This window comes from Mastigoproctus giganteus, chromosome 3 (genome assembly GCF_048544385.1).
Source record: "Mastigoproctus giganteus isolate SK-2022 chromosome 3, ASM4854438v1, whole genome shotgun sequence".
In the NCBI taxonomy this organism is placed as follows: Eukaryota; Metazoa; Arthropoda; class Arachnida; order Uropygi; family Thelyphonidae; genus Mastigoproctus; species Mastigoproctus giganteus.
The window spans coordinates 14,902,938-14,924,526 of NC_143577.1; the positions used below are offsets into that span (position 1 = coordinate 14,902,938).

The following is a 21,589-nucleotide window of genomic DNA, read 5'->3' on the forward strand; positions in this document are numbered from 1 at the left end:
AATTTGAATCATATTATATTATTTTATTATAAAATAGCTATCATGATTTTTGATAGTATGACTTCTTCTTGGAAATGAACACAGTTAAAATCATGCTGATGATAAGCTTAGTTTACGGATCTGAATTTTACACATCATTATTTTGAAATTTCTTTTTGCTTTTTTCTTTATTTTCTTCGTATAATGTTAACTAAAAATGCCTAGTTTTGATATATATTTTGAACATATTTTTTCTTTCTTTCTTTTTTTTTAAATTCAGTTTACAATATTTATATTTACTTTCTTCTAGGAATGAGCTTTATAGTACAGGGTGAGTCTCTATTTTTGTTTTGTTTGCTTTGTTTTGTTTTGTTTTGCTTTCTTTTTCTTTATTTTTATTTCGGATGCAGCTGAGGAAATCTGTCATTGATAATATCATAAACACTGTTCAGTTTGAAGATAACTATGATATTGATAACAACACATAAAATAGTGGTATTTTCTTTATATACAAATGTTTCCAATGAAAATTAAGTATATTAAAAAATCTGCAAACTGTAGAACTACTAATGTTAGGCTGCACTAATTGGAAATTAAAATCTGTATACTGCTTTGTTAATGATTAGGTCTAGCTTACCTTATATTTCTTAAACATGGCATTGCTGATTATTGGAACAGGAACTAGCATATTGTTATAAAGGAAGTTAGTTTATTTTTGGAATGAATGTTTACAATTTCAGAATTTGAATGATGATACTGACTTTACTAACTTGGAGGCTGGGTAGATTATTAGCATTATTAGAGGCATACGATGCAAGGAAGCAAGCTTATGCAGCATCAACCAAAAAAAACAAACAAAAACACTGATTTCACCCCTCCATTTGTTCCAAATACCTGTTCAGCTCAGCCTTAAATTTATTTAGGCTGTCAACTTCCACAACAAAAAATGAAAGTCTGTTTCACCAATCAACTACCCGCTGGCTAAAGGCAAACTTCTGCACATCTATCCTACAACTTTATGATAAAGCCATGTTGGTTTCACTTTTAGTTTCGCACACATGTTAGCATCTGTGTTGTTATTGTCGTGGCCATAACTGATTAACTGTACTTGAACAAGCGAGTTGGTCTCACTGTAAAGTTAGTGGTCAAGAAAAGAAACAGGCAGTGTCAAAATAAATATATAGTTGTGTATCTAATCTTATTTCTTGTGCTTGTTTTTTTTTTTTATTCATAGAGCAAAGACTTGATATTTTTATTCATAGAGGAAGTTATAAAGCTGTGGAACCTCTATGGTAGAAGATTGTGGTTGTAACAAAAAAGGGCTCATTAAACATTGCTGAAGCTCCATTTTGCATTAATCATAAATAAATGACATACATAGATGCCGACAAACATGCAATGTGATAATTTTTTTTTTATGTTAAGGTAAAAGTTTATAGTTCTTGTATAGACCAAGCGAAAGTAAAAAATGGAAATCAGGTCTTAAAAAAAAAAAGAAGTTAGAAAAGATCATCTAGCAAACAAAGTTGAAAGCCAAAACACTATGCTCATACTAATTAAGCTAGTTTTAGCTATTTGTGTGAAGATAACTGTGCACCATGCTGCTCAAAGAATACCTTAGTTTTAGCTAGTTTGGAATTTTTATGCAGATGATGAAACCTGTGCGATAAATTTTTTTTGTCATGTTTCTGTGACAAAAAAAAAATAATACAAATTGCAGCTTTTCCTTAAATTTAATTTGTAAATAATTATTTTATGAATGTTAAACTAATGCCTTTCTTACATATATTTATAGCTGCAGTTTTCAGTTAAGCAATTATACATCATATGGATATCTGTATTAGTTAAAGTTTAAATGTAGCTAGAAAAGTATTAACCATCTACTTGGCATGTGGGTGGTGAATAACCATCAAAACATAAACTAATACTTTGGAAATGCTTTAATAACTTTAAGGGGTGTGTCAGGATAGTAAACTATACAGGAACACTTAGCCTTAACTGTGTATAGAGTAATTTCAGGGGTGTTGTCAATAAAGTGAGTGGATTTGAACTCCTGGTTTGGACAACTGCTAGATACTGGTAGTTTCTACGTAAGCTGTAGCAGTGTAATCAGTATCAGCAGAGGATTTAAATCATAAATTATAGCACTACTTATGTGATTAATAATTGAACTTGTCATGTAGATAGTAATGTACGACAATAATATTAATAGAGCTTTTAGAATCAGTGACTTTGCATAGATATCTAGTGAAAAGTTTGAACCACGTGGGTGGCAATAGATAGTTAAATTTATTATCTATTATAACTACTTAGATTTTACAAATGTCATTTTTTAATTAAATATAATATAACCACTTAGATTTTACAAATGTAACGTTATAAATTAGTACATATAACTTGATAGGAGATACGAAATTCATATAACATAACTCGGTGTGAGATAAAACTCGATACTGAAATATATATATAGTGTTATAACTGCATTGGGATATAAGTTTGGTGTTATATTTTTGTATTGAAATTGAAATTTTAATTGAAATTGAATCGAAATCATGACTCAGACCCGAGCAGCAAAGCAAGAGGCTCGAGCAGAACTGTGATTCAAGAGAGAACTGAGGGGGGGATGATTGTCTTTTGAATCACAGCCTTTTGATATGTACTGCTTGTTTGATCTTTGTGGAGCAGTCAGGAACGGGACATGATATTGCCAAGGGGTAAATGCCCTCGAAGGATTTAAATTGAGGGGCCGATCAGGCTCTCAGCTGCCCATATCAACGCCAGAGCTTGCACTTGAACATCATGCAACACAGTGGGAACCCTCAAGGCAGAATGCACACTGGTCCCACAGGAACTAGTTTTTCTCAGTGACTCTATTGTCAGGGAAATGGGGAATATATTGTGCAAAAAGGATAGGTGGAACAGGACCAGGTATGTCTGCCAAAAGTTAATGACGTAGAGCAGATCATCTTTTAAGGGCACAAAATGTGATATTGTTGTACACGTGGGACTATTGATATTAAAAGTAGGAGACGGGCGGAATTACTTAACAAGTACACGTCACTGTTGAAAAAAAACCGTGAATTAGGGTTGAATTTGAAAGTGTCTGCAATTCTGCCCAGACACGAAAAGAGGGAGAATATGATTAGAGACTTATTAGTCAATTCGGCCCTGGAGAGATTGTGCAAGGCTCAAGGGGTAGAATTTTTCTCAGCCTGGTCTGTGCTTGTTAACAGCAGAGACTGCTTCTACACGGATGGGATACACTTAAATAAAAAGGGTGCAAGAATATTTGCTGATGCCATCGAGGCAGTGTTAGGTGGGTTGGAAAATTGCTAGATTTGGGGGGGGGTACACAGACTACAAGATTTACAGTAACTGCTGGAAGAGGTGAAAGTGATTCTTGCACTGCTTCTATTGGAATGAGCAGCAGCCTGGAAAACAAGGTGTGGGGGATTTCAGAGACTGCTAGGAGTCATTGTGGAAGAAGTAAATACATGGGCTATGTTAGGGAAGCTAAGAATAGGAACAGGTGCATGTATACTTGTGTGTACACCAATGCTGGGAGTTTGGTAATTACATTTGATGAATTTGATGTGTTGGTCAAAACATCAAAGGCAGATATTGTTGGAATATCAGAGACGTGGTTTCACACAGATAAAAGGAATGCAGAACTGGAATTTGGGGTGTACAATGTGTGCAGGTAGAATAGACAGGATAGAAAGGGAGGAGGGTTTATGCTATTAGTTAAGAAACACATAAAATCCAAGGAAGTACAGCCAGTCGACATGGGTGGAAAGAGCAGTGTCGAGTCAGTTTGGTGTGATATAAGCACTAGGAAATCAAAATTGAGAGTAGGAGTGTGTTATAGGCCTAATGACTCTGATGAGTATAATAAACAACTGTACAGAGAAAGAGTTGGCCAGTAAGTCAGATTGTTTTGTAATGGGGGATTTTAATTTCCAAGATACTGATTGGAATTTGTGGGTTGGTCACTCACACACTAGCAAGGCTTTTATGTATTTATTGGATGATTGATTTCTACATCAGCATATTCAGGAGGCAACTAGAGAGAGTAATACCCTTGATCTCATTATCAGTAGTGATTCTTCATGCATTGAGAATCTGCAGATAAAGGAACCAGTAGGTGGCAGTGATCACAGTGTACTGAAGTGGAATTTATTCAAAGAGGTAACAACCATCAAGGGTAAAGGTAAGGGTTTTTACTTTCGTAAAGGTAACTATGGAGGTCTGAGACAGTATTGAAATTCTATACATTGGGACTAACTGATGATGTTACCAACAGCAAATTCAAAATGGGAGGCATTTAAAGAATTAATCTTCACAGCTACTAGGCTTTATATACCAACTAAGAAATATTGTTCAAGGTTTAGGCCAAGGTGGATATCAGATAAACTAATGAGACATGTGGCAGAGAAGAAAAATGCATGGGATACATATAAATTAATGGGGGAGATGGAAGCCTATGTTAGATATAAGCTGGTCTGTAACCAAGTCACAAAGGAGATTAGGTAGGCAAAGGCAGATTATGAGAAATTTTTGGCAAAGGATGCAAAGAAAAACAGCAAAGAGTTCTTTACCTATGTAAACTCTAGAAGAAAGGGGATGAATCAGATTAGTCCACTGGATATTGCTGGTTCAACTGTTGATGATCCTGCTCGTGTAGGTAACAAACTAAATGAATATTTTGCATCTACATTTACACATGAGGAGTTATTCAGGGAGGGGATTGCCAGAGGTGAGTTAAAGTCTGGCAGTGAGCTAGATGATTTTGTAATAACAGAGGAAAGTGGAGGAGAAATTGTTGAAGATAAACATAAGAAAGGCACCTGGGGTGGATGGGATCTATCCAGTTATATTAAAGGAGGAAGCAAAGGAAGTAAGCAAACCCTTAGCCATAATTATTGAGAGCTTCCTTGGACTCAGGGGAGGTACCCATGGACTGAGATGTGCAAATGTAACCCCAATTCACAAAGGAGGATCAAAGGGCGACACAAGTAATTATAGACCTGTTAGTTTAACTTCTGTTCCAGGGAAATTAATGGAGGGACTGGTTAAAGAAACACTGCAGGATCATCTAGACAAGACTTCAGTTATAGCTCGGACACAGCATGGGTTTGTTAAGGGGAAGTCTTGTCTAACCAATTTGATTGGATACTATTATGTGGTCACAAAGCAACTTGGATGCAGGGAATAATTTTGATATCATTTATTTGGATCTTAGAAAGGCTTTTGATACTGTTGCACATGGAAGACTGCTGCACAAATTGGAGCAGGGCAGCATTGGAGGCAAATTGCTGCTATGGATAAAGGGTTGGTTGAGTGGGAGAAGACAGAGAGTGGTAATCAATGGACACTGCTCTTCGTAGAATTGTGTTATTAGTGGAGTCCCTCAGGGTTCAGTGTTGGGTCCATTGTTGTTTTCTGCATTTATAAATGATACTGATGATGGTATATCAGGCTTAATGTCCAAGTTTGCAGATGATACGAAAGTTGGCAGAGTTGTTAATGACACTAATGACAGTATGTTGCTGAAACAGCATCTAGAAAAGTTGAGCAGATGGACTGAGAAGTGGCAAATAAAGTTTAACATTGACAATTGTAAAGTACTACATATGGGAAGCAGTAACCCCAGAGTAACGTATCAACTCTGTTGTACCACACTGACAGTGGTAGAGAATGAAAAGGACCTGGGGGTAATTGTGCAGGCAGATATGAAGTTTTCTGAGCAGTGCAGACGGTCTGTATGGTGTCTTGTCAATGATATACAGGAATTTTTATAGCAGGGATAAGGAGGTGATTATCCCCTTGTATCAGGCAATGGTCAGGCCACACCTTGAGTACTGTATATGAGGAGTTATTCAGGCATCCTTCTTAAAATGAGGTCTGGAGACCTCATTTTAAGAAGGATGTAGAGCTGTTGGAACGAGTACAGAGAAGAGTGACAAGATTAGTGAATGGAACAAAGGGTTGCTCTTACAAAGAAAGGCTTAAGTTTTGCGGATTACAGTGTTTGGAGACTAGGCACCTGCGAGGTGATCTGATTGAGGTGTATAAAGCCTTGAATGGTTTGAGCATGCTCAATGCTGATGGAATTCTTCCTCTTGCTCAGAGTAATCACCTGAGGGCATGAATTCAAATTGAGGAAAGACAGTTGTAGGATAGATGTGCGGAAGTTTGCTTTTAGCCAGTGGGTAGTTGATTGATGGAACAGACTTCCATCTTTTGTTGTGGAAGTTGATAGCCTAAATAAATTTAAGGCTGAGCTGGACAAGTATCTGAAACAAATGGAGGGGTGAAATCGGAGCTTTTTTTTTTGGCTGATGCTGTATAAGCTTGCTTTCTTGCATCGTGTGTCTCTCCTAATGCTAATGATATTAAGGATAAGTATGGCGAACACCAACCCATGTTCGTGGCAAGTAACAGGTGGTTTAATAGGTTCAAGCATCACTCTGATTTCCACAACATTTAAATTTTCTGTGAAGTCGCCAGTGCTAATTCTGCAGCTACAGAGAAATTTTGTGATGTGCTGGAAAACATTATTGATGAAGGTGGCTATTCAATGCAGCAAATTTTGAACTTTGACAAGACAGCTCTGTATTGGAAAAAAATGCCGAATTGAACATACATTGCCAAAAAGGAAAATACAATGGTAGGTTTCAAGGCATCGAAAGATAGGGCCATGCTCTTGCTTGGGGCTTATGCAGCGGGAGATTAATAATTAAAACCATTGCTTGTGTAATATTCTGGAAATCCTCGTGCATTTAAAGGCATCAATAAAGCCACCCTACCCGTGCATTTCCGATTGAACCAGAGAGCATGGATAACAGTATCTTTCTTTGAGGATTGGTTTAAATGCTGCTTCATTCCTGAGGTTGAAAAATATTGTAAAGACAACAATGTTCCTTTCAAGATTTTGCTTCTATTAGATAATGTTCCTGGACATCCTACGCATCTAAATGACTTCATTTCAAACGTGAGAGTCATATTTCTACCGCCAAACACTTCATTCATCCAACCTATGGATCATGGTATTATTTCAAATTTAAAAGCATATCATTGACGCAGAACATTTACTCTGGCATTGTCTGCAGTAGATGTTGAGAAAAATTTTATGATAAGAGACTTTTGGAAATCTTACAATATTTACCACGCCATCTTAAACATTAATAAGGCCTGGGCAGAAATTACTAAAAGTTGTTTAAATGGTGAATGGAAGGAAATATGCCCATAGCACGTAAAAGGCTTCGAAGGATTTGAAAAAGATGAATCTTACGAAGAGGTTACAGATAAGATTGTAAAAGTTGCAGAGCTACTTCAATTGGAAGTTGATGCCAGAGATGTGGAGGAGTTAATAGAGGAAGAAGAGAAGGAATTATCTAACGAAGAACTTATTAACTTGCAGGCAGCCATAGTGAAAGAAAGGATAGCAAAAATGTACCTGAGAAAATGTAGAAGGAAATTTGGCCATTGATGTCTCATGTTTTCAGGGAAAGCCACGGGGTCCTCCAATGGGCAAAGGAAGAATGTAGTGTTTTTTGAAACATTTGAGATGAGCATCTGTAGCCTTATACAAGGACTCATAAGCAAACACCTTTCAGCCCAGTAAAACTGTAAAAGTGAGCTGAAAACATGTAAATATGAATATACTTATTTATATTTATATTTTCATGTTTTTATTTCACCTACTGGTTGACCTGTTTGCATGCTTAAAATGCTTGATTAATATTAAAGATACAGTGCAAATTAATAATAAATTTAAAAAAAGAGATAAAAGTGAGAGTCTGTGTGTGCGTGCGTGTGTGTGCTTGAGTGTATGCCTGCGTGCGCGCGTGCATGCGCATTATAGCCTCAGTAGCTAATGCGCCAATAAAATCAAAACCAAACCAAACCGTGCGCGCGTGCACTCCAACGTTGAAACAGCTATCTCATGGATGTGCAGATGATCAGTCGATATAATTAGACCGTTTAAATGGTGACCTGTGCAGATCCACAATAGGCCATAGGCTATGGCAATAGTTTATTTTTAGGAAAAGAAGCTCTTTCCTATTGCTGGTCTGTTATGGGTTGCCCATAGTTGGGAGCATTTCACCCTTGCTCTCAGCACCCTTTATGGTCTTGTGCCAAATCCCATTTGACCAACCTTTATGGTCAAATGGGATTTGGCACAAGGATCTGAAATGTCACCAGTCTTCAAATTTAGTGTGTATTTATACTTGTAGGTTTTCCACTAAAATTAGTATTAAAAACAAATGTGTGTGGAGCAGGAAGATAAACATGTGGTATAAGTATTTTTTCTTTCATAATTATTTTCATTATGCATCTTTATTATTCATGTTTATGCATTGGGTGATATCATGTTATTTTGTTTTAATATTGTTTATTTTCTTTATGAATACCATTTTCAAGATTTTGAAAATAAATTTATTTTCTAAAAAAATTCCCGTTTAATCTTTTAATTTAAAAATTATTATAATCAGGATTATCAGGCGGCTCTGGTGATCTTATAGTGGAAAAAACTGCATTTTTTCATCTGTACTCTCTTTTCTCTGTTCTTATGTGAAATCGCCATTCTGGTTGAATTATTTTCATGCTGACTGAGTGAAGACCATTTAAATCCAGCTATAATCATATAAAACTGCCCTATGGTGGGCAAATAAAAAAAAATTGAATACGCACGATATAGTTTGTGCATGTATGAAGATTCGTTAATGTTTTGAAGTAGGTAATTCTTCAAATTGTTTTAAAAGGCTATGATTGGTGGGTTGATTTGATCCACATTAACTTAAAATACATTGCACATTTTGAAAATTGTGCCTGAGAATACAGTTTGCAGGTCTATGAAAGTACAGTGAAACTTCCCTTTAACGGACAGCCACAGGGAACGAAAATGTGTCCGTTAGAGAGAAGTGTCCGCTAACAAGAAGTCTGAGGGAGAAAAAAAAAAGAAAGAAAGAAAAATCGTTAAACGTTTAATGTAAAATTAAATTAAATTATATACAGATTTTGCACAATATTTTTGTAAATAATATACATACAATTGTGCTATGCATATTATGACTTTATCTTAAGAAAAATACATACAGTAATCACTTATTTTCTTCTGCACCTTCTTCCGGCTGATAATTTTGTTTTCAACATTTGTTTGGAGTGAAGAAACCAACGAAAGTCCTTCAGTATCTTCTTCAGCGGCAAAAAACATTTTTAAACGATTGATTTGTATGAGTGCTTCTTCTATTTTCATCGGTGGTTCGTCATTAATATATTCTTCGACAGAATGACCTCCTTCCATTTCTTCATCCTCATGAGGAACTTCTTGAAAAATATCGATGATAATGTCGTTGATATTTAGAGCACCATCTTCTGTACTGAGGTTTGAGTCTATATCTTTGTAGCCAGGGTCACTTGTAGCTGAAGTATCGTACATTATCAATAGATGTCGAAGTACTTGTTCTTCTTGGTGCTCCACATTGCTGTTCACAACTTCAATTTTGCGTTTGAGAAGCCAGACTTTACAAAACAGTTCACGACAGTTTGTTTTCTAATTGCGTTTACTGAAGAGGAAATCCATTGAATCGCATCTAGGATGCTGATTTTCTTTGCAAGGTCACTCGCACATGTTACATCGTTCATGTTTGCAATGAGATGTCTTAAAACACGTTTTCTGTAGTGAAGTTTAAAATTTTTTATTATCCCTTAATCCAAGGGCTGACACTCTGCAGATGTGTTTGGTGGCAGAAAAATGATTTGAATGTTGGAAAATTCAATGTGCGGGTGAGATGCAGCATTATCCATGAAAAGAATAATTTTTCTGTTTTGACGAATCATGTTTTGGTTAAAGTGACTTATCCATTCGCTCATGATATCTCGTGTCATCCATGCTTTTTTATTAGACTTCCAGTCAACATCCAAAAGATTCAACTTTATGCCCTTGAAACAACGAGGATTTTGTGGGTTTCCTATAACAAGAGGTTGTTCAAAGTCTCCCAGCATATGTGTACACAATAGTTCAGTCAAGCGTTCCTTAGAAATTTTTCCGCCCTGGCATTTTCGTTTTTTAGACTCATTGTGTTTTCAGGAAGAGCTTTAAAAAAACAACCCTGTTTCGTCACAGTTGTAAATATCCTTAGCTTCAAAATCACGACATAACTCTTCCAATTTGACGGTCCACTCTGTTACAACCCCAGTATCAACAGATCCACCTTCACCACTTACGGTTTTCCCAGAAATTTTATGCCGAGTTTTGAACTTGTCTAGCCATCCCACAGAACTCATTTACTCCCATAGATTTCGCAACCTCCAAAGCCTTTTCCCTAATAATAGGCCCATTAATGGGAATTTTTTTAGCACGTGCGCGACAAATTTGAAGTCCAACAGTTTTCGGGAATGATTTTTGAACCTGATCATTTACGTGTTGCCAAAATTGTTTGAGCAGTTCATTTTTTTTCTTTAGGATGTCGCTTACCTGCGTCTTCCCGATTTTGAAGTTTACAGCGAGATTGCGAACACTATTTTATTGCCGATCATACGCATTAATGAGTTCGACTATCTTTTAAAGTTAAATGTTTACGAGAAGACATTGTGCACTTCACAAGACACTGAACAAAACTGAAAACTGAAACTGAAAAGACGAAAGGCCGACCATATTCCCCCCCTCCCTGTGCACACCGAATTCATCAGAAGTTTTACACGTGCCTTAAAATTCTTGAAAAAGGGTTTAGAACCGCGATGTAAACCTTGATAAAATTCAGAGAATCGGAAATAGAAAATAAACACACGATTGAGGCAATACGTGGAAGAAACGTTCCTAGAAAAAGGGCCGTGAGCTCGCCCGCTGTCCGTTATGGGGAGATCAAATTATGTGCAAATCTAAACGAAACAGTGCAGATTGCCTGTCTGCATCCGTTACAGAGAATGTCCGCTAGACAGAAGCTGCAAACACGTTAAAACCAATGGAGGTGAGTTGGGGAATTTGAAAATGTCCGTTGTAGAGAGATGTCCATTAACGAGAGGTGTCCGTTAGGAGAAGTTTCACTGTATGTATCTGGAACTTGTATAACTCAAGGGATGATTGCATGCAGTCATGATAGTTCTCTTGTATAGTTGATTAAACTACATCAGAGATCCATCATGATTAAACTCTTAATAGTTGATTAAACCATAGAATAGGTTTAAAAGAGCCACATATATACAGTTTGCAGAATAAAAGAAAATGTATCATTATTAAAATTACAAAGTACAATAGAGAATCTCATAATTTTGGCAATGTTAGGACTTGTTATTTCCTGAATTTTTGAAATCTAGTATTGTAGAGAACTGGAATTGCTGGTAGTAGAGTGCAGAATTGTTGGATGATTATGCAGTGTTCTGGTGGAGAGATGAAGCAACATTGCCATCATGACAGTTATAGCATATTGTCCATCTCAGTAGAGTTTGAGTTCCCAAACAGTGAATAAACATATTAAAAATATCAATATATAATGAGAATTATATTTCACAAATTGATCCAGAATCCCAGATTCTTACAGCTACTAAGAGTGACCTTTTAGCAGCTGCAATGCTCCTTTATCAGGTATATATTTACTATGTATAGTGGCCATATGGCCTCATTGTACTATGTATATCTGCTGTAAGAATACAGGACACTAGATTTTGCTAAAAAGAAAAATGGTGTGGTGAATTATACAAGCTAATTTGCTACAGTAAAGTAACGTGTATAAGATGCTTTGTTGTTGCATGTTACCCAATATAAATTCTCACTAATATGATTGAACAGTTCATTGAAAATCAAATTATATGATGTATACACCTCTCACTGGTTGTTCCTTATCATACCAGACAGGTACTGTCATTCAAACTGTATGTTGTATAAATTTTAAAGTGAGCATGATAAGAAACATTATATTGTGTTTCTTGGGTGTCTTTCACACAGCCACTGCTTTGGTAAACACAGAAAGGATTTCCAGGGTGAACTGTATTACAAAACTCATGGTTGAGAACCACAGGAAACAATAAAATTCCCAAAATGATAACCACATTACATTCTGCACAAAGTTTGTCAGTAAACCATCCAATCATGTCACAGAATGAGTGTAATTGACATTGGGGTATTATGGTCAAATCTCTCTGGTTGTATATAATTTACTACAACTGATGCAATGGTACAGAATGGTGTGTGTATACATGCACTCCTCACCCCAAATATATGTATATATATATATATATTTATTTTTTTATTATTTTTTTTATTTATTATTATTATTATTTTTTTAATGTTGTTGGGTTTGTTTTAGGTGCATCAGCAGCAGACCATGTTTTGTCATTATTTATTATGTCTGTACAAGTATGTGTTCATGGGCTGATCTGCATATTGTTTTTGCTGAAAAATCCAGACTAACTCACAAGGAAAAACTTGTTCCCTCCTTAATCTGCCCACTGCAGTCCCAATTGAAGAAGCCTTTAATTTGCCCATCTTCAAACTGAGTTATTACAGGCTGTGCAGTATGAGATAATGCTGAAACAGAAAAGGGCCCAATCCTTTACTGTTACTACAATATAAGAAGAGCAGAAATGTTTATAATGTAAATGTACAGCATGGCATTAGCTATTCCAGGAACAATAACCAATGGTCAAAACTCAAACCATAAGAAACAACTCCAGACAATGGCAGCAACTATGCACAACTTCACAGTTGGGATGACATACTCTGGTAATATCATTTTTTGAGCATCTGCAAGGCCCAAACACAGATATTAGATCAGAAAACTACATACCACAATTTATCACCTCATACTGCAGCCTTCCAACATTCCAGGGACATTTAGTCATAAGTAAATCATGAAGAGGCACAATATGGCCCAGGAGGTGGAGGTGTCAACAACCCTCAAATACAACAACAATACAGCATTCCAGGGACAAATTATGATGAATTGTGCATTGTATGCTATGATAGTCTGATTTATATGGCACATCTCCTCCATAAGATCCATTGTCAAGGACAATGGATTTCCTGTAACTGCCTTGAAATCCTGGTTGACAGTATTCAATGGGATGGGATCTATACACAACTCTCCTGAACACTTTTCAGCCCTTTCTGTCAATTTCTGCGACATTCCCAAACATTTCCTAGCTGCAAGTAGCACCACAATGCTTTCATTTGTGATTATATCATCCACAGTTAATTCAGGATGTTGGACACCTTCAAGTTCTTTGAAACTTGCAGGTGCCCAGTTCTTTTGCAAGTATAGTGCACACACATGGTAGATTTTACACATGCAGTGTGTTCGAAAAAATGATAACTAAACTACAGGTGGTTTTTAATTATAGGTGACAGCAATTTTTGTTACATTGCATAATTAGAGTAATTTTTAAAAATTACTTTAATCGTGCTGTGTAAAAAAAAATTGTTGTTGCCTACAGTTCTCACCTGTTAAACAAAAATCAGAAATGGTTATAGGTTCCTATGATTTCCTATCCATTCAAAGACTGCCACCATTCTTTATGCACAGCCTTATGCAGTTCCTGACTTTATTACCTTGAATTATGCACGGCCTTATGCAGTTATTGGCTTTATTACCTTGAATTATGTTACAGCCTTATGCAGTTACTGGCTTTTATTACCTTGAATTGAAATACTTCCAGCATTTTCCTGTTTGAGTAGCAGCATCTGTGATTTTTTTCTGATTTCCTGTGACTTCATTTTCATTTCAATACAGGCATTGATGGGCATGTGGCCATACCAGTATATATTAGAAGAATGAAAAACACTGCACTGCATTTGACAAAGACTATAATTTTGTAACTGCTTTCAAAATAAGCTTTCCATTGTAAAGGATAAAAGATATAGATTTAGAATATTAACCCAGTGGTGTGGCATATTGCTTATAATAGGTTCCATCTGAAAAATGTCTATAGTACATTAATTGCAAGGCTAAGATTAAGTGTGCTTTCTCAGTTTACTTTCCTAAATATACATGTAGTTTTACTTCATTTATTTTGGAAGTGATATGTGTTGTTTATGAAGGGTTGAGTCACACCATGACGTATTTTTATTTTTGCCTTCTGCTTTGTGTTGCTATTTTTCTTTCAGTCTAGTGTAAATAAATATTTTCTCAGCATATGGCTTCTAGTACTGCTACAGAAAAGGCATTGTTTGTTTGTTTTCTGTTTAATTTAAAATGAAGGAGTATGATAAATAAACACGCTATACTGCTTTTTTTGATTTAGATTAATTTAATAAATTTAACTGTACATTAAGCAAACATACATTTCAGAGGGTACCTTCTTTTTCTCTGATGAAAAATGGAAATGGTTTATTATCTAGATTTTTATTAGTATTATTTACATAAAATGTAAAAAATGTAAAAAAAATATATTATTTACATAAAATGTAAATAATACTAATAAAAATCTAGTACTAATAATACTAATAAAAATGGAAATGGTTTATTGTCTAGATTTTTATTAGTATTATTTACATAAAATATAAATAATACTAATAAAAACGGTTTATTGTCTCAATTATTATTTATCTGTTTACAGCTAGTCCTTATGACATATTTGGGTTTTGAAAATTGTGTCTTAAGCTAAAGTGCAATTTTCCATAAGAGTAACTGAAAATTTATGTTCCAGTCCCACTGGCCAGATAATTTATTTTAATAAAATTACCTATAATATATTGTACTCAGAAAAAAAATAAATCAAAATGTAACTTATTAAAAACCTTTTTAATAACAATAACATTGAACAACAATCAAAAATTTTTGCAATAGAAATATGGTGGACAGTGTATTTTTAATGCTGATGTATACGTAAGTGTTAAGTATGTGAAAACTATATTTTAGTTTTCATATTTGTTTGACTGCTAATTGCAAAGTTATGGAGTCAGCCATTTTCTGGATCTCACTGCAGTGGTCAGTTTTCTGGGAGTTTTTCAACTATTCTCCCCCCCCCCCCACACACACACGCGCACCTGTTTCTTGCATGTCAGACATATATATAAAGTAAATCTCCAATACAGGTCAGCTAATCAGAGTTTAAGTGTGTGAGTTAATTTTATTACATAATAATAATAAGCTTATGCTGTTTTTTTTAGTTTTTGGTGTCAGTTGCAGTTGAATGTGCTTTTAAAATGCCATGCCAGTGCTTTAATTTATCAGATAGTTTTTGTTGTGTTCAATGATTATACAGTTAAATCTCACAGGTAGTCTCTAAAGCTCTTATGCAAATTGGTTGTGATCAGAACAAGAAGTGGACTCTTATTCTGGAAGCTTGAAAATCCTTCAAGAAAATTTGTGGACATTTTTTTGCAACAGCAGAGAACTATAAATCTTGATTGACAATTTATTATAAACTACCAAAGTCTTGGAGGCAGTACGTCTCCAAAAATACACTTTCTTCATTCCCATTTAGATTTTTTCCCAGATAACCTTTGCTGTTAATGGTGAGCATAGTGATTGGTTTCATCATGGTGTTGTTACCATTGGAGAAATATAACCAAAGAAGTCCAGTATGCTGGCAGGCTATTGCATGGCATTGATCAGTGAGGTTCCTGATTATTGCAAAGAAAGAGCAAATTAAAAAATATACAGTAAACCCCCGCTATTCGCGGTATCTGTATTCGCGGTTTCGCGTATTCGCGGTTTCGCGTATTCGCGGTCGCTGATTTAATGTAAAATGAAACCTATAAAAATGTGAATTTTAAAGCGCCGTGAACATTTTCCGCCATAAAAAAACATGGGCATGGCTAAAATTATCTTTCCCAATCAAAACAGCGCTCAGTGGGTGGGGGGAGAGGGGTGACAAAATCGCGAGCGTGGATGTTTCTCGCTAATCCTTGTTCAGTATGTGTTATGCGCTTGTCATGGAACGTTTCATCGTTTGCTTTTAATTTATAAATATTTATTTATATTTTTTAATTTATAAATTGATATGCTTACAAAAGTGATAAATCAACCGTTTTGCAGTGTAAAACAGAGTTTTTCTAGTGTGTTAATGGAAGAAAGTGACTTTATTGTGGACAAGTTCTTTCTAACCCGTACAAAACTATGGCTACGAATAACAAAGGAAATGTGAAAAGATCAAAGAATGTGATGACTAGCGAATAAAATTGAGTTATTGGATAAAATTTCTAATGGTGAAAGTGTCTCCTCACTTTCTGTTATTGAGAAAATCTATTATAAAATCAATGAGTTAACGGTACGATCAATCAAGAAATCGGAAGAAAATCCGCCGTAGTGTCCGTGAAAACGCGCTAATTTCTTCAAAAATTTGCTCTGTAACTCGTGATGTTAAATTAGAAAAAACGGAAAAAGGTTTAAATCTGTGGATAGAAGACCGAACTCAAAAGAAAATTCCGTTGAGTTCGCTCATCATTCGTGAAAAGGCAAAACTCCTTTACCAACACTTAAGCGAAACTGGTGATAGAACTGGCGGGATAAGATTTTTAGCTAGCAAAGGCTTGAAAGATTTGTTTGAAATTTCTAATAAATATTACATTTAATATTAAATTGTTTCTTATTTTCATTTCGATGCCATATGCTTGCATTTCACTATAGACAAAATTTTTGACTAGTTTTTCTTATATATTTCGTACTTTGGAACGGAACCCCTTTATTACTATGGGAGCCATAACTCAGTATTCGCGTTTTCGGTATTCGCGGCATTTCTCAGGAACGTAACCCCCGCGAATAGCGGGGGTTTACTGTATATATATATACACATTAGATAAATTAATGGTAGTAGTGGGTTGATATGCTAAATAAGCAGCACCTGTGCCGCCATCTATTCTTCTCCTTTTTATTATATAAGCTGGTTAAGCTTGCATTATGTCAGTGGTGTGGCTCTGATTAAGAGTGCTGTCTGTTCTATAGATTATTTCTCGCTGCATAAGGACCACCGCCATGCAAATCCTCTGCATTGGTTGATCTATCGGAGAATGGGAAGGTGGTTTGGTTCTTCGATATTTCCGCCTTTTGCGATGATTTGTATGACGATTGAAATGCAGCGATTCCATGACCATTATTGGCCTCGTGGTCCTCTGTCGATATGGGGCATAATGGTCAGTCTATTATTTGATATTTTATTTTTTGTAGTTTCTTTAACCCCCTTTTGGTGATATTTCACGTCTTTTGGAACTGGTACCTTCAAGGGGGGTACCGCTAAATTATATATAATTGGCATTATTTTAAATTTATATCGTTTTTAATAATTGGGTTTAATGATTAAATAATACTAAATTATACAGGGGATTATCGACTACTTTTTGTCTTATTATCTCTACTTTCCCTTCCCTGTTTGTTTATTTTATTTTATATTATTTTGCGTTTCATTTCGCTCTGCATTTTTGCCGTACTACTGGCTAATGTTTTTTATTTCTAATATCATATTTATTTTAATTATCAGATATATATATATATATATATTTTTACACTGTTTTTTGTAATACATATTGAAATTTCAGTAAGTGTAACTGCATTCCTCTCTAAATCTCTGGTTTAGCAGTAGTTGACTTTGAATTTGAGTTTAGCTCATCAAAATTGATGAGATTTACCGTATTTCATTTGTAAAAAATAAAAAGCTTAAAGATTGTTATCCAGTGTAATCAAAACGAGAAATTATTTTGTATAATAATTCATACATAAACACAAAGCAAAAGACATAATTAGTGACACAAATTGTTGGGCCTTGTCTATCAGCATTTTTTATGTAATAACTCTGAATAAAAAATAATAAGTCACTTCAAAAAACTACCTAGGTAACTGTGTACATGCAGTATTTAGAAGTGAGAGAGTGGGCCACTGATCTTGAACTGGTGATTAACACAGAATATATATTTCACAGATGGGCCAATAAGGCATGGTGCAACCACTTCTAGGTTAATAAGATAGTGTCTTCACTAGTTTCCATGTAAAGTTATGTTAAATTACATTGTAGCATGCATTGCATGTCCTGTTATTATACCTTGCTATATACTTTGCACTCTGAATCAACCTTGAGGCATCAAACCTAATTTCAGTCCAGCCAGCAATGTGCTATAGGTGTTGATGTGGCACCTTAACTTCAGAGCATGTTCCTTAATTAGTAAATGTTATAAGAATGAAGCATTGTAAGTTGAGGACTGACTGTATTTATTTGTTTGACAAAACAAGGAATATGTGAGCATGAATTGTTTGAATTTTTGCATGCTTAATGATTTTATAAACTTGAAAAAAAAAAAAAAAAAAAAAAGAGAGACTGAATATTTTTGTGGTATCATCACGTTATATATGTGTATCATTTTTATTAATTTTTTTTTCTGAACACAATAAAAGTTTTGATATATTGTGAAAATAACAGTTGTAGAAAGACACATTTTTAAATTTAATTTATTCATAAAAAATAAATACATTTAATAAATATTTCACTTAATTGGGAAAGGCAAAGTTAGCATTAATAGTGCCATATCATGCAAGAAAGTAAGCTTATACAGCTTCAGCCAAAAAAAATAAAAAGACTCTACCTGCTTCACCTATCCATTTGCTCCAAAAGTTTCTCCAGTTCTTCCTTAAATCTGTTTAAGCTATCAACTTCCACAATGGCAGATGGAAGTTTGTTCCAACAATTAACCACTCGCTGACTAAAGGGAAATTTCCACACATCTGTTCTGCAACTGTCTTTGCTCAGTTTGAATTCATGTCCTGTCAAGTGCGTAATCTGAGCAAGAGGAAGAATTGCTCAAACCATTCAAAGCCTTATATATCTCGATCAGATCACCTTGCAGGTGCCTAGTCTCCAGATACTGCAGTTTGCAGAATTTAAGCTTTTCTTGGTAAGAGCACCATTTTGTTCTTCTCACCTGTCTCATTGCCTTTCTCTGTTCTTGTTCCAGCAGCTCTACCTCCTTCCTAAAATGAGGCCTCCAGACCTGTATGCAGTACTCAAGTTGTGACCTGACCATTGCACCTTATCCCTGCTAGCAAAGTTCCTGTATATTATGTGATAAGACCCCATAAAGCTGCCCAAACAACCTGTCTGCATTGCTCTGAAAAATTCACATATGACTGCACAATTACCACAGAGCTTTTTAATTCTCCACTACTGTGAGTGTAGTACCACACAGTTGGCATGTTAGTTTGGGGTCACTGCTACCAGTATGCAGTACTCTGCATTTGACAATGTTAAATTTCAGTTGCCACCTCTCAGCTCAGCTGCCCAACTTTTCTAGATCCTGTTGCAGCGCCATGATTACAGTCATTAACAAATCTGCCAACCCTTGTATCATTTGCAAACTCGGACATTAAGCCTGATATACTTTCATCAATATTGATAAGTATACAAAACAACAATGGTTCCAATACCGAACCCTGAGGGACTTCAATAATAACATTAATCCACGAAGAGCAGTATCCATTGATTACCACTCTTTGTCTTCTCCCACTCAACGATCCCTTTATCCTTAGCAGCAGCTTGACCTTAGTGCCATACTGCTCCAATTGTACAGCAGTTTTTTATGTGCAACAGGATCAGAAGCCTTTCCCGAAATCCAAGTAGATGGTATCAGAATTATTTTTTTCATCCAGTTCTTTGTGACCACATCATAGTATCCAATCAAATTAGATTTTTTCCCAGATAACCTTTGCTGTTAGTGGTGAGCAAAATTGGTATGGCAAGGCAAAAATTGGTAAAGCAAGATTTCCCCTTAACAACCCCATGCTGTGTTAGAACTGTATCTAAAAGATTGTCTAGATCAGTGGTTCCCAAACTGCTGAAATCTACGGACCCCCTTCAAAAATATCCAGCAGAAGGGCACATTGAATGCGACATTAGTCCCCAGACAAGATTTCCGATCATTATATGAAAAGCAGATACTGTTCGGAGAGTAATCTCATTATATTACAACCCTCTGTGGAGGTAAAATCTGATGTTTCCTACAAAATATCAGGAGTGTCAAAAACAAACTGGATGGCCTACTTGATTTACTTTCCTGTGCATAGTACAACTTCATCATTCTGATTGAAACCTGGCTCAGAGATGAAATAGAAATTGCTGTCTTCACCTCAAATCTTGGCTATCACACACTGGTGCTAATAGAATTGGGAGAAAAGGTGGCGGCGTAGCAATTTGTCAAAGAAGTTCACTCCCTCTAATTAAGGCATCCACTTATCCAGGAGGTGACATAGAAGCAGTTCTTGGAATCTATCGAATTGCTGGTTTGTCGATCTCTCTGTGTGCCATTTACGTATCTCCACCAGTTTCTGAGGATTGTGTCCTTAATCTGACAGCATGGCTGTCATCCACACATCAATCATCGTGAAAAGCTCATCATCCTCGGAGACTTTAACTTTCCACTGCTAGCCACAAAGAAGCTCCTGTCATTGAACATATCGGAAATGGGCATTGGTCTTATTCATGTTCCCCTCACATGGCGATGCCATCTTGCAGCGCATCTTCTCAAACTGTTCAGTAAAGGAAACCCTGACCATAACTAAGAACTTCTGTCCGATTGCTGCCATGATATCACTGCAGGCACCTAAAGATGAACATATGCAAGTACAAACTACAAACACTGTCATGAGGGTATACAATCCAAAATACATCAACATTGGAAAAGTCACTACTCTTTTCCAACTTTACCTATGGAACATACTGGCTGAGCTTAACATCAGTGAGGCTGCCTACTGGTTTTCGAGATGGATGGAATTCATTGCAAGGTCTGCAATGTCCAAAACATGCATCATTAGTCCCCACTTAAAGCCATGGTGGAATGACCTCCTGACTAAGGCCTTTAAGGGAAAAACAGGTAGCCCATGCCTCCTACAAGAAGTTTCCTTCACGAGACTCATACGCCAAATTTTCCAAAGCAAGGATGGATTTCCAGAAGAGTAAACAATCAGCTATTGACAATTTCATGAATGACTGGCTATCCAGGGGAAAATGTGTGGTCCACAAGTCATACTTGCACTCCCTCTGTCTTTAGATGTCCAGGAATGGTGTGAGCATGTGCTGCATTTTAAGCAAGATCACTGGTGTCTGAAGCAGATCCTTGGAACAAAGTGCTTAACGTTTCTTCACCTACTAGTTACAGAAATTTCCGAAAACAGCTAATAAAAATAATAAATTCACTACCTGACAAGTCCACTATAGGAATTGACGCAATATCTCTTTTTAGTCTAAAAATTGCTTCTTATTTCATTAGCAGAGAGCTCACACACCTCTACAACAAAGTACTCAAATATGCACAGGTGCTTTGTCATACAGAGTTGTGGCAGTTCTGAAGAAGCCTCATGCGAAAACACCAGCTGACTTCAGGCCAATATCAGTTGCCTCTCCCTTCCTGAAATGCCTCGAGAAGTGCATCTACAATTATGTAGCACTCTCAGTCTTTGCACATAGGCCTGAACGTACCCATTATACCATGCCTACAGTCCTTATCACAATAAATAATTCATGCCTGGAATGATGACGACAATCTTCACACCATTTTTCTGGACATGAAATCTGCTTTCAACTCAGTCCAGATCACTCCCCTTCTTGCCTAACTTGAAAGATTCTATGGGATATCCGGAAATATGCTCAAGATCCTCAATAATCTGCTATATAGGAGAATGCTTCA

At 35.9% G+C, this 21,589-nt stretch overlaps 1 protein-coding gene across 5 annotated transcripts in view; it reads left to right on the forward strand.

Moving 5' to 3' along the window:
- LOC150087731 (dynamin-like) overlaps positions 1-21,589 on the forward strand; it is a 465,630-nt gene that overhangs the window by 191,849 nt on the left and 252,192 nt on the right. For 4 of the 5 annotated variants that reach the window (XR_016546724.1, XR_016546723.1, XM_090369182.1 and 1 more), the window contains exon 12: positions 290-310. The exons of the other annotated variant lie outside the window; for it this stretch is intronic. Coding sequence is in view for 2 of the 4 variants with exons in the window: in XM_090369182.1 (XP_090225308.1) it covers positions 290-310 (21 nt within the window). In the remaining 2 variants the exon portion in view is untranslated. The remainder of the gene's footprint in view (positions 1-289; positions 311-21,589) is intronic. 5 annotated transcript variants of the gene reach the window in all.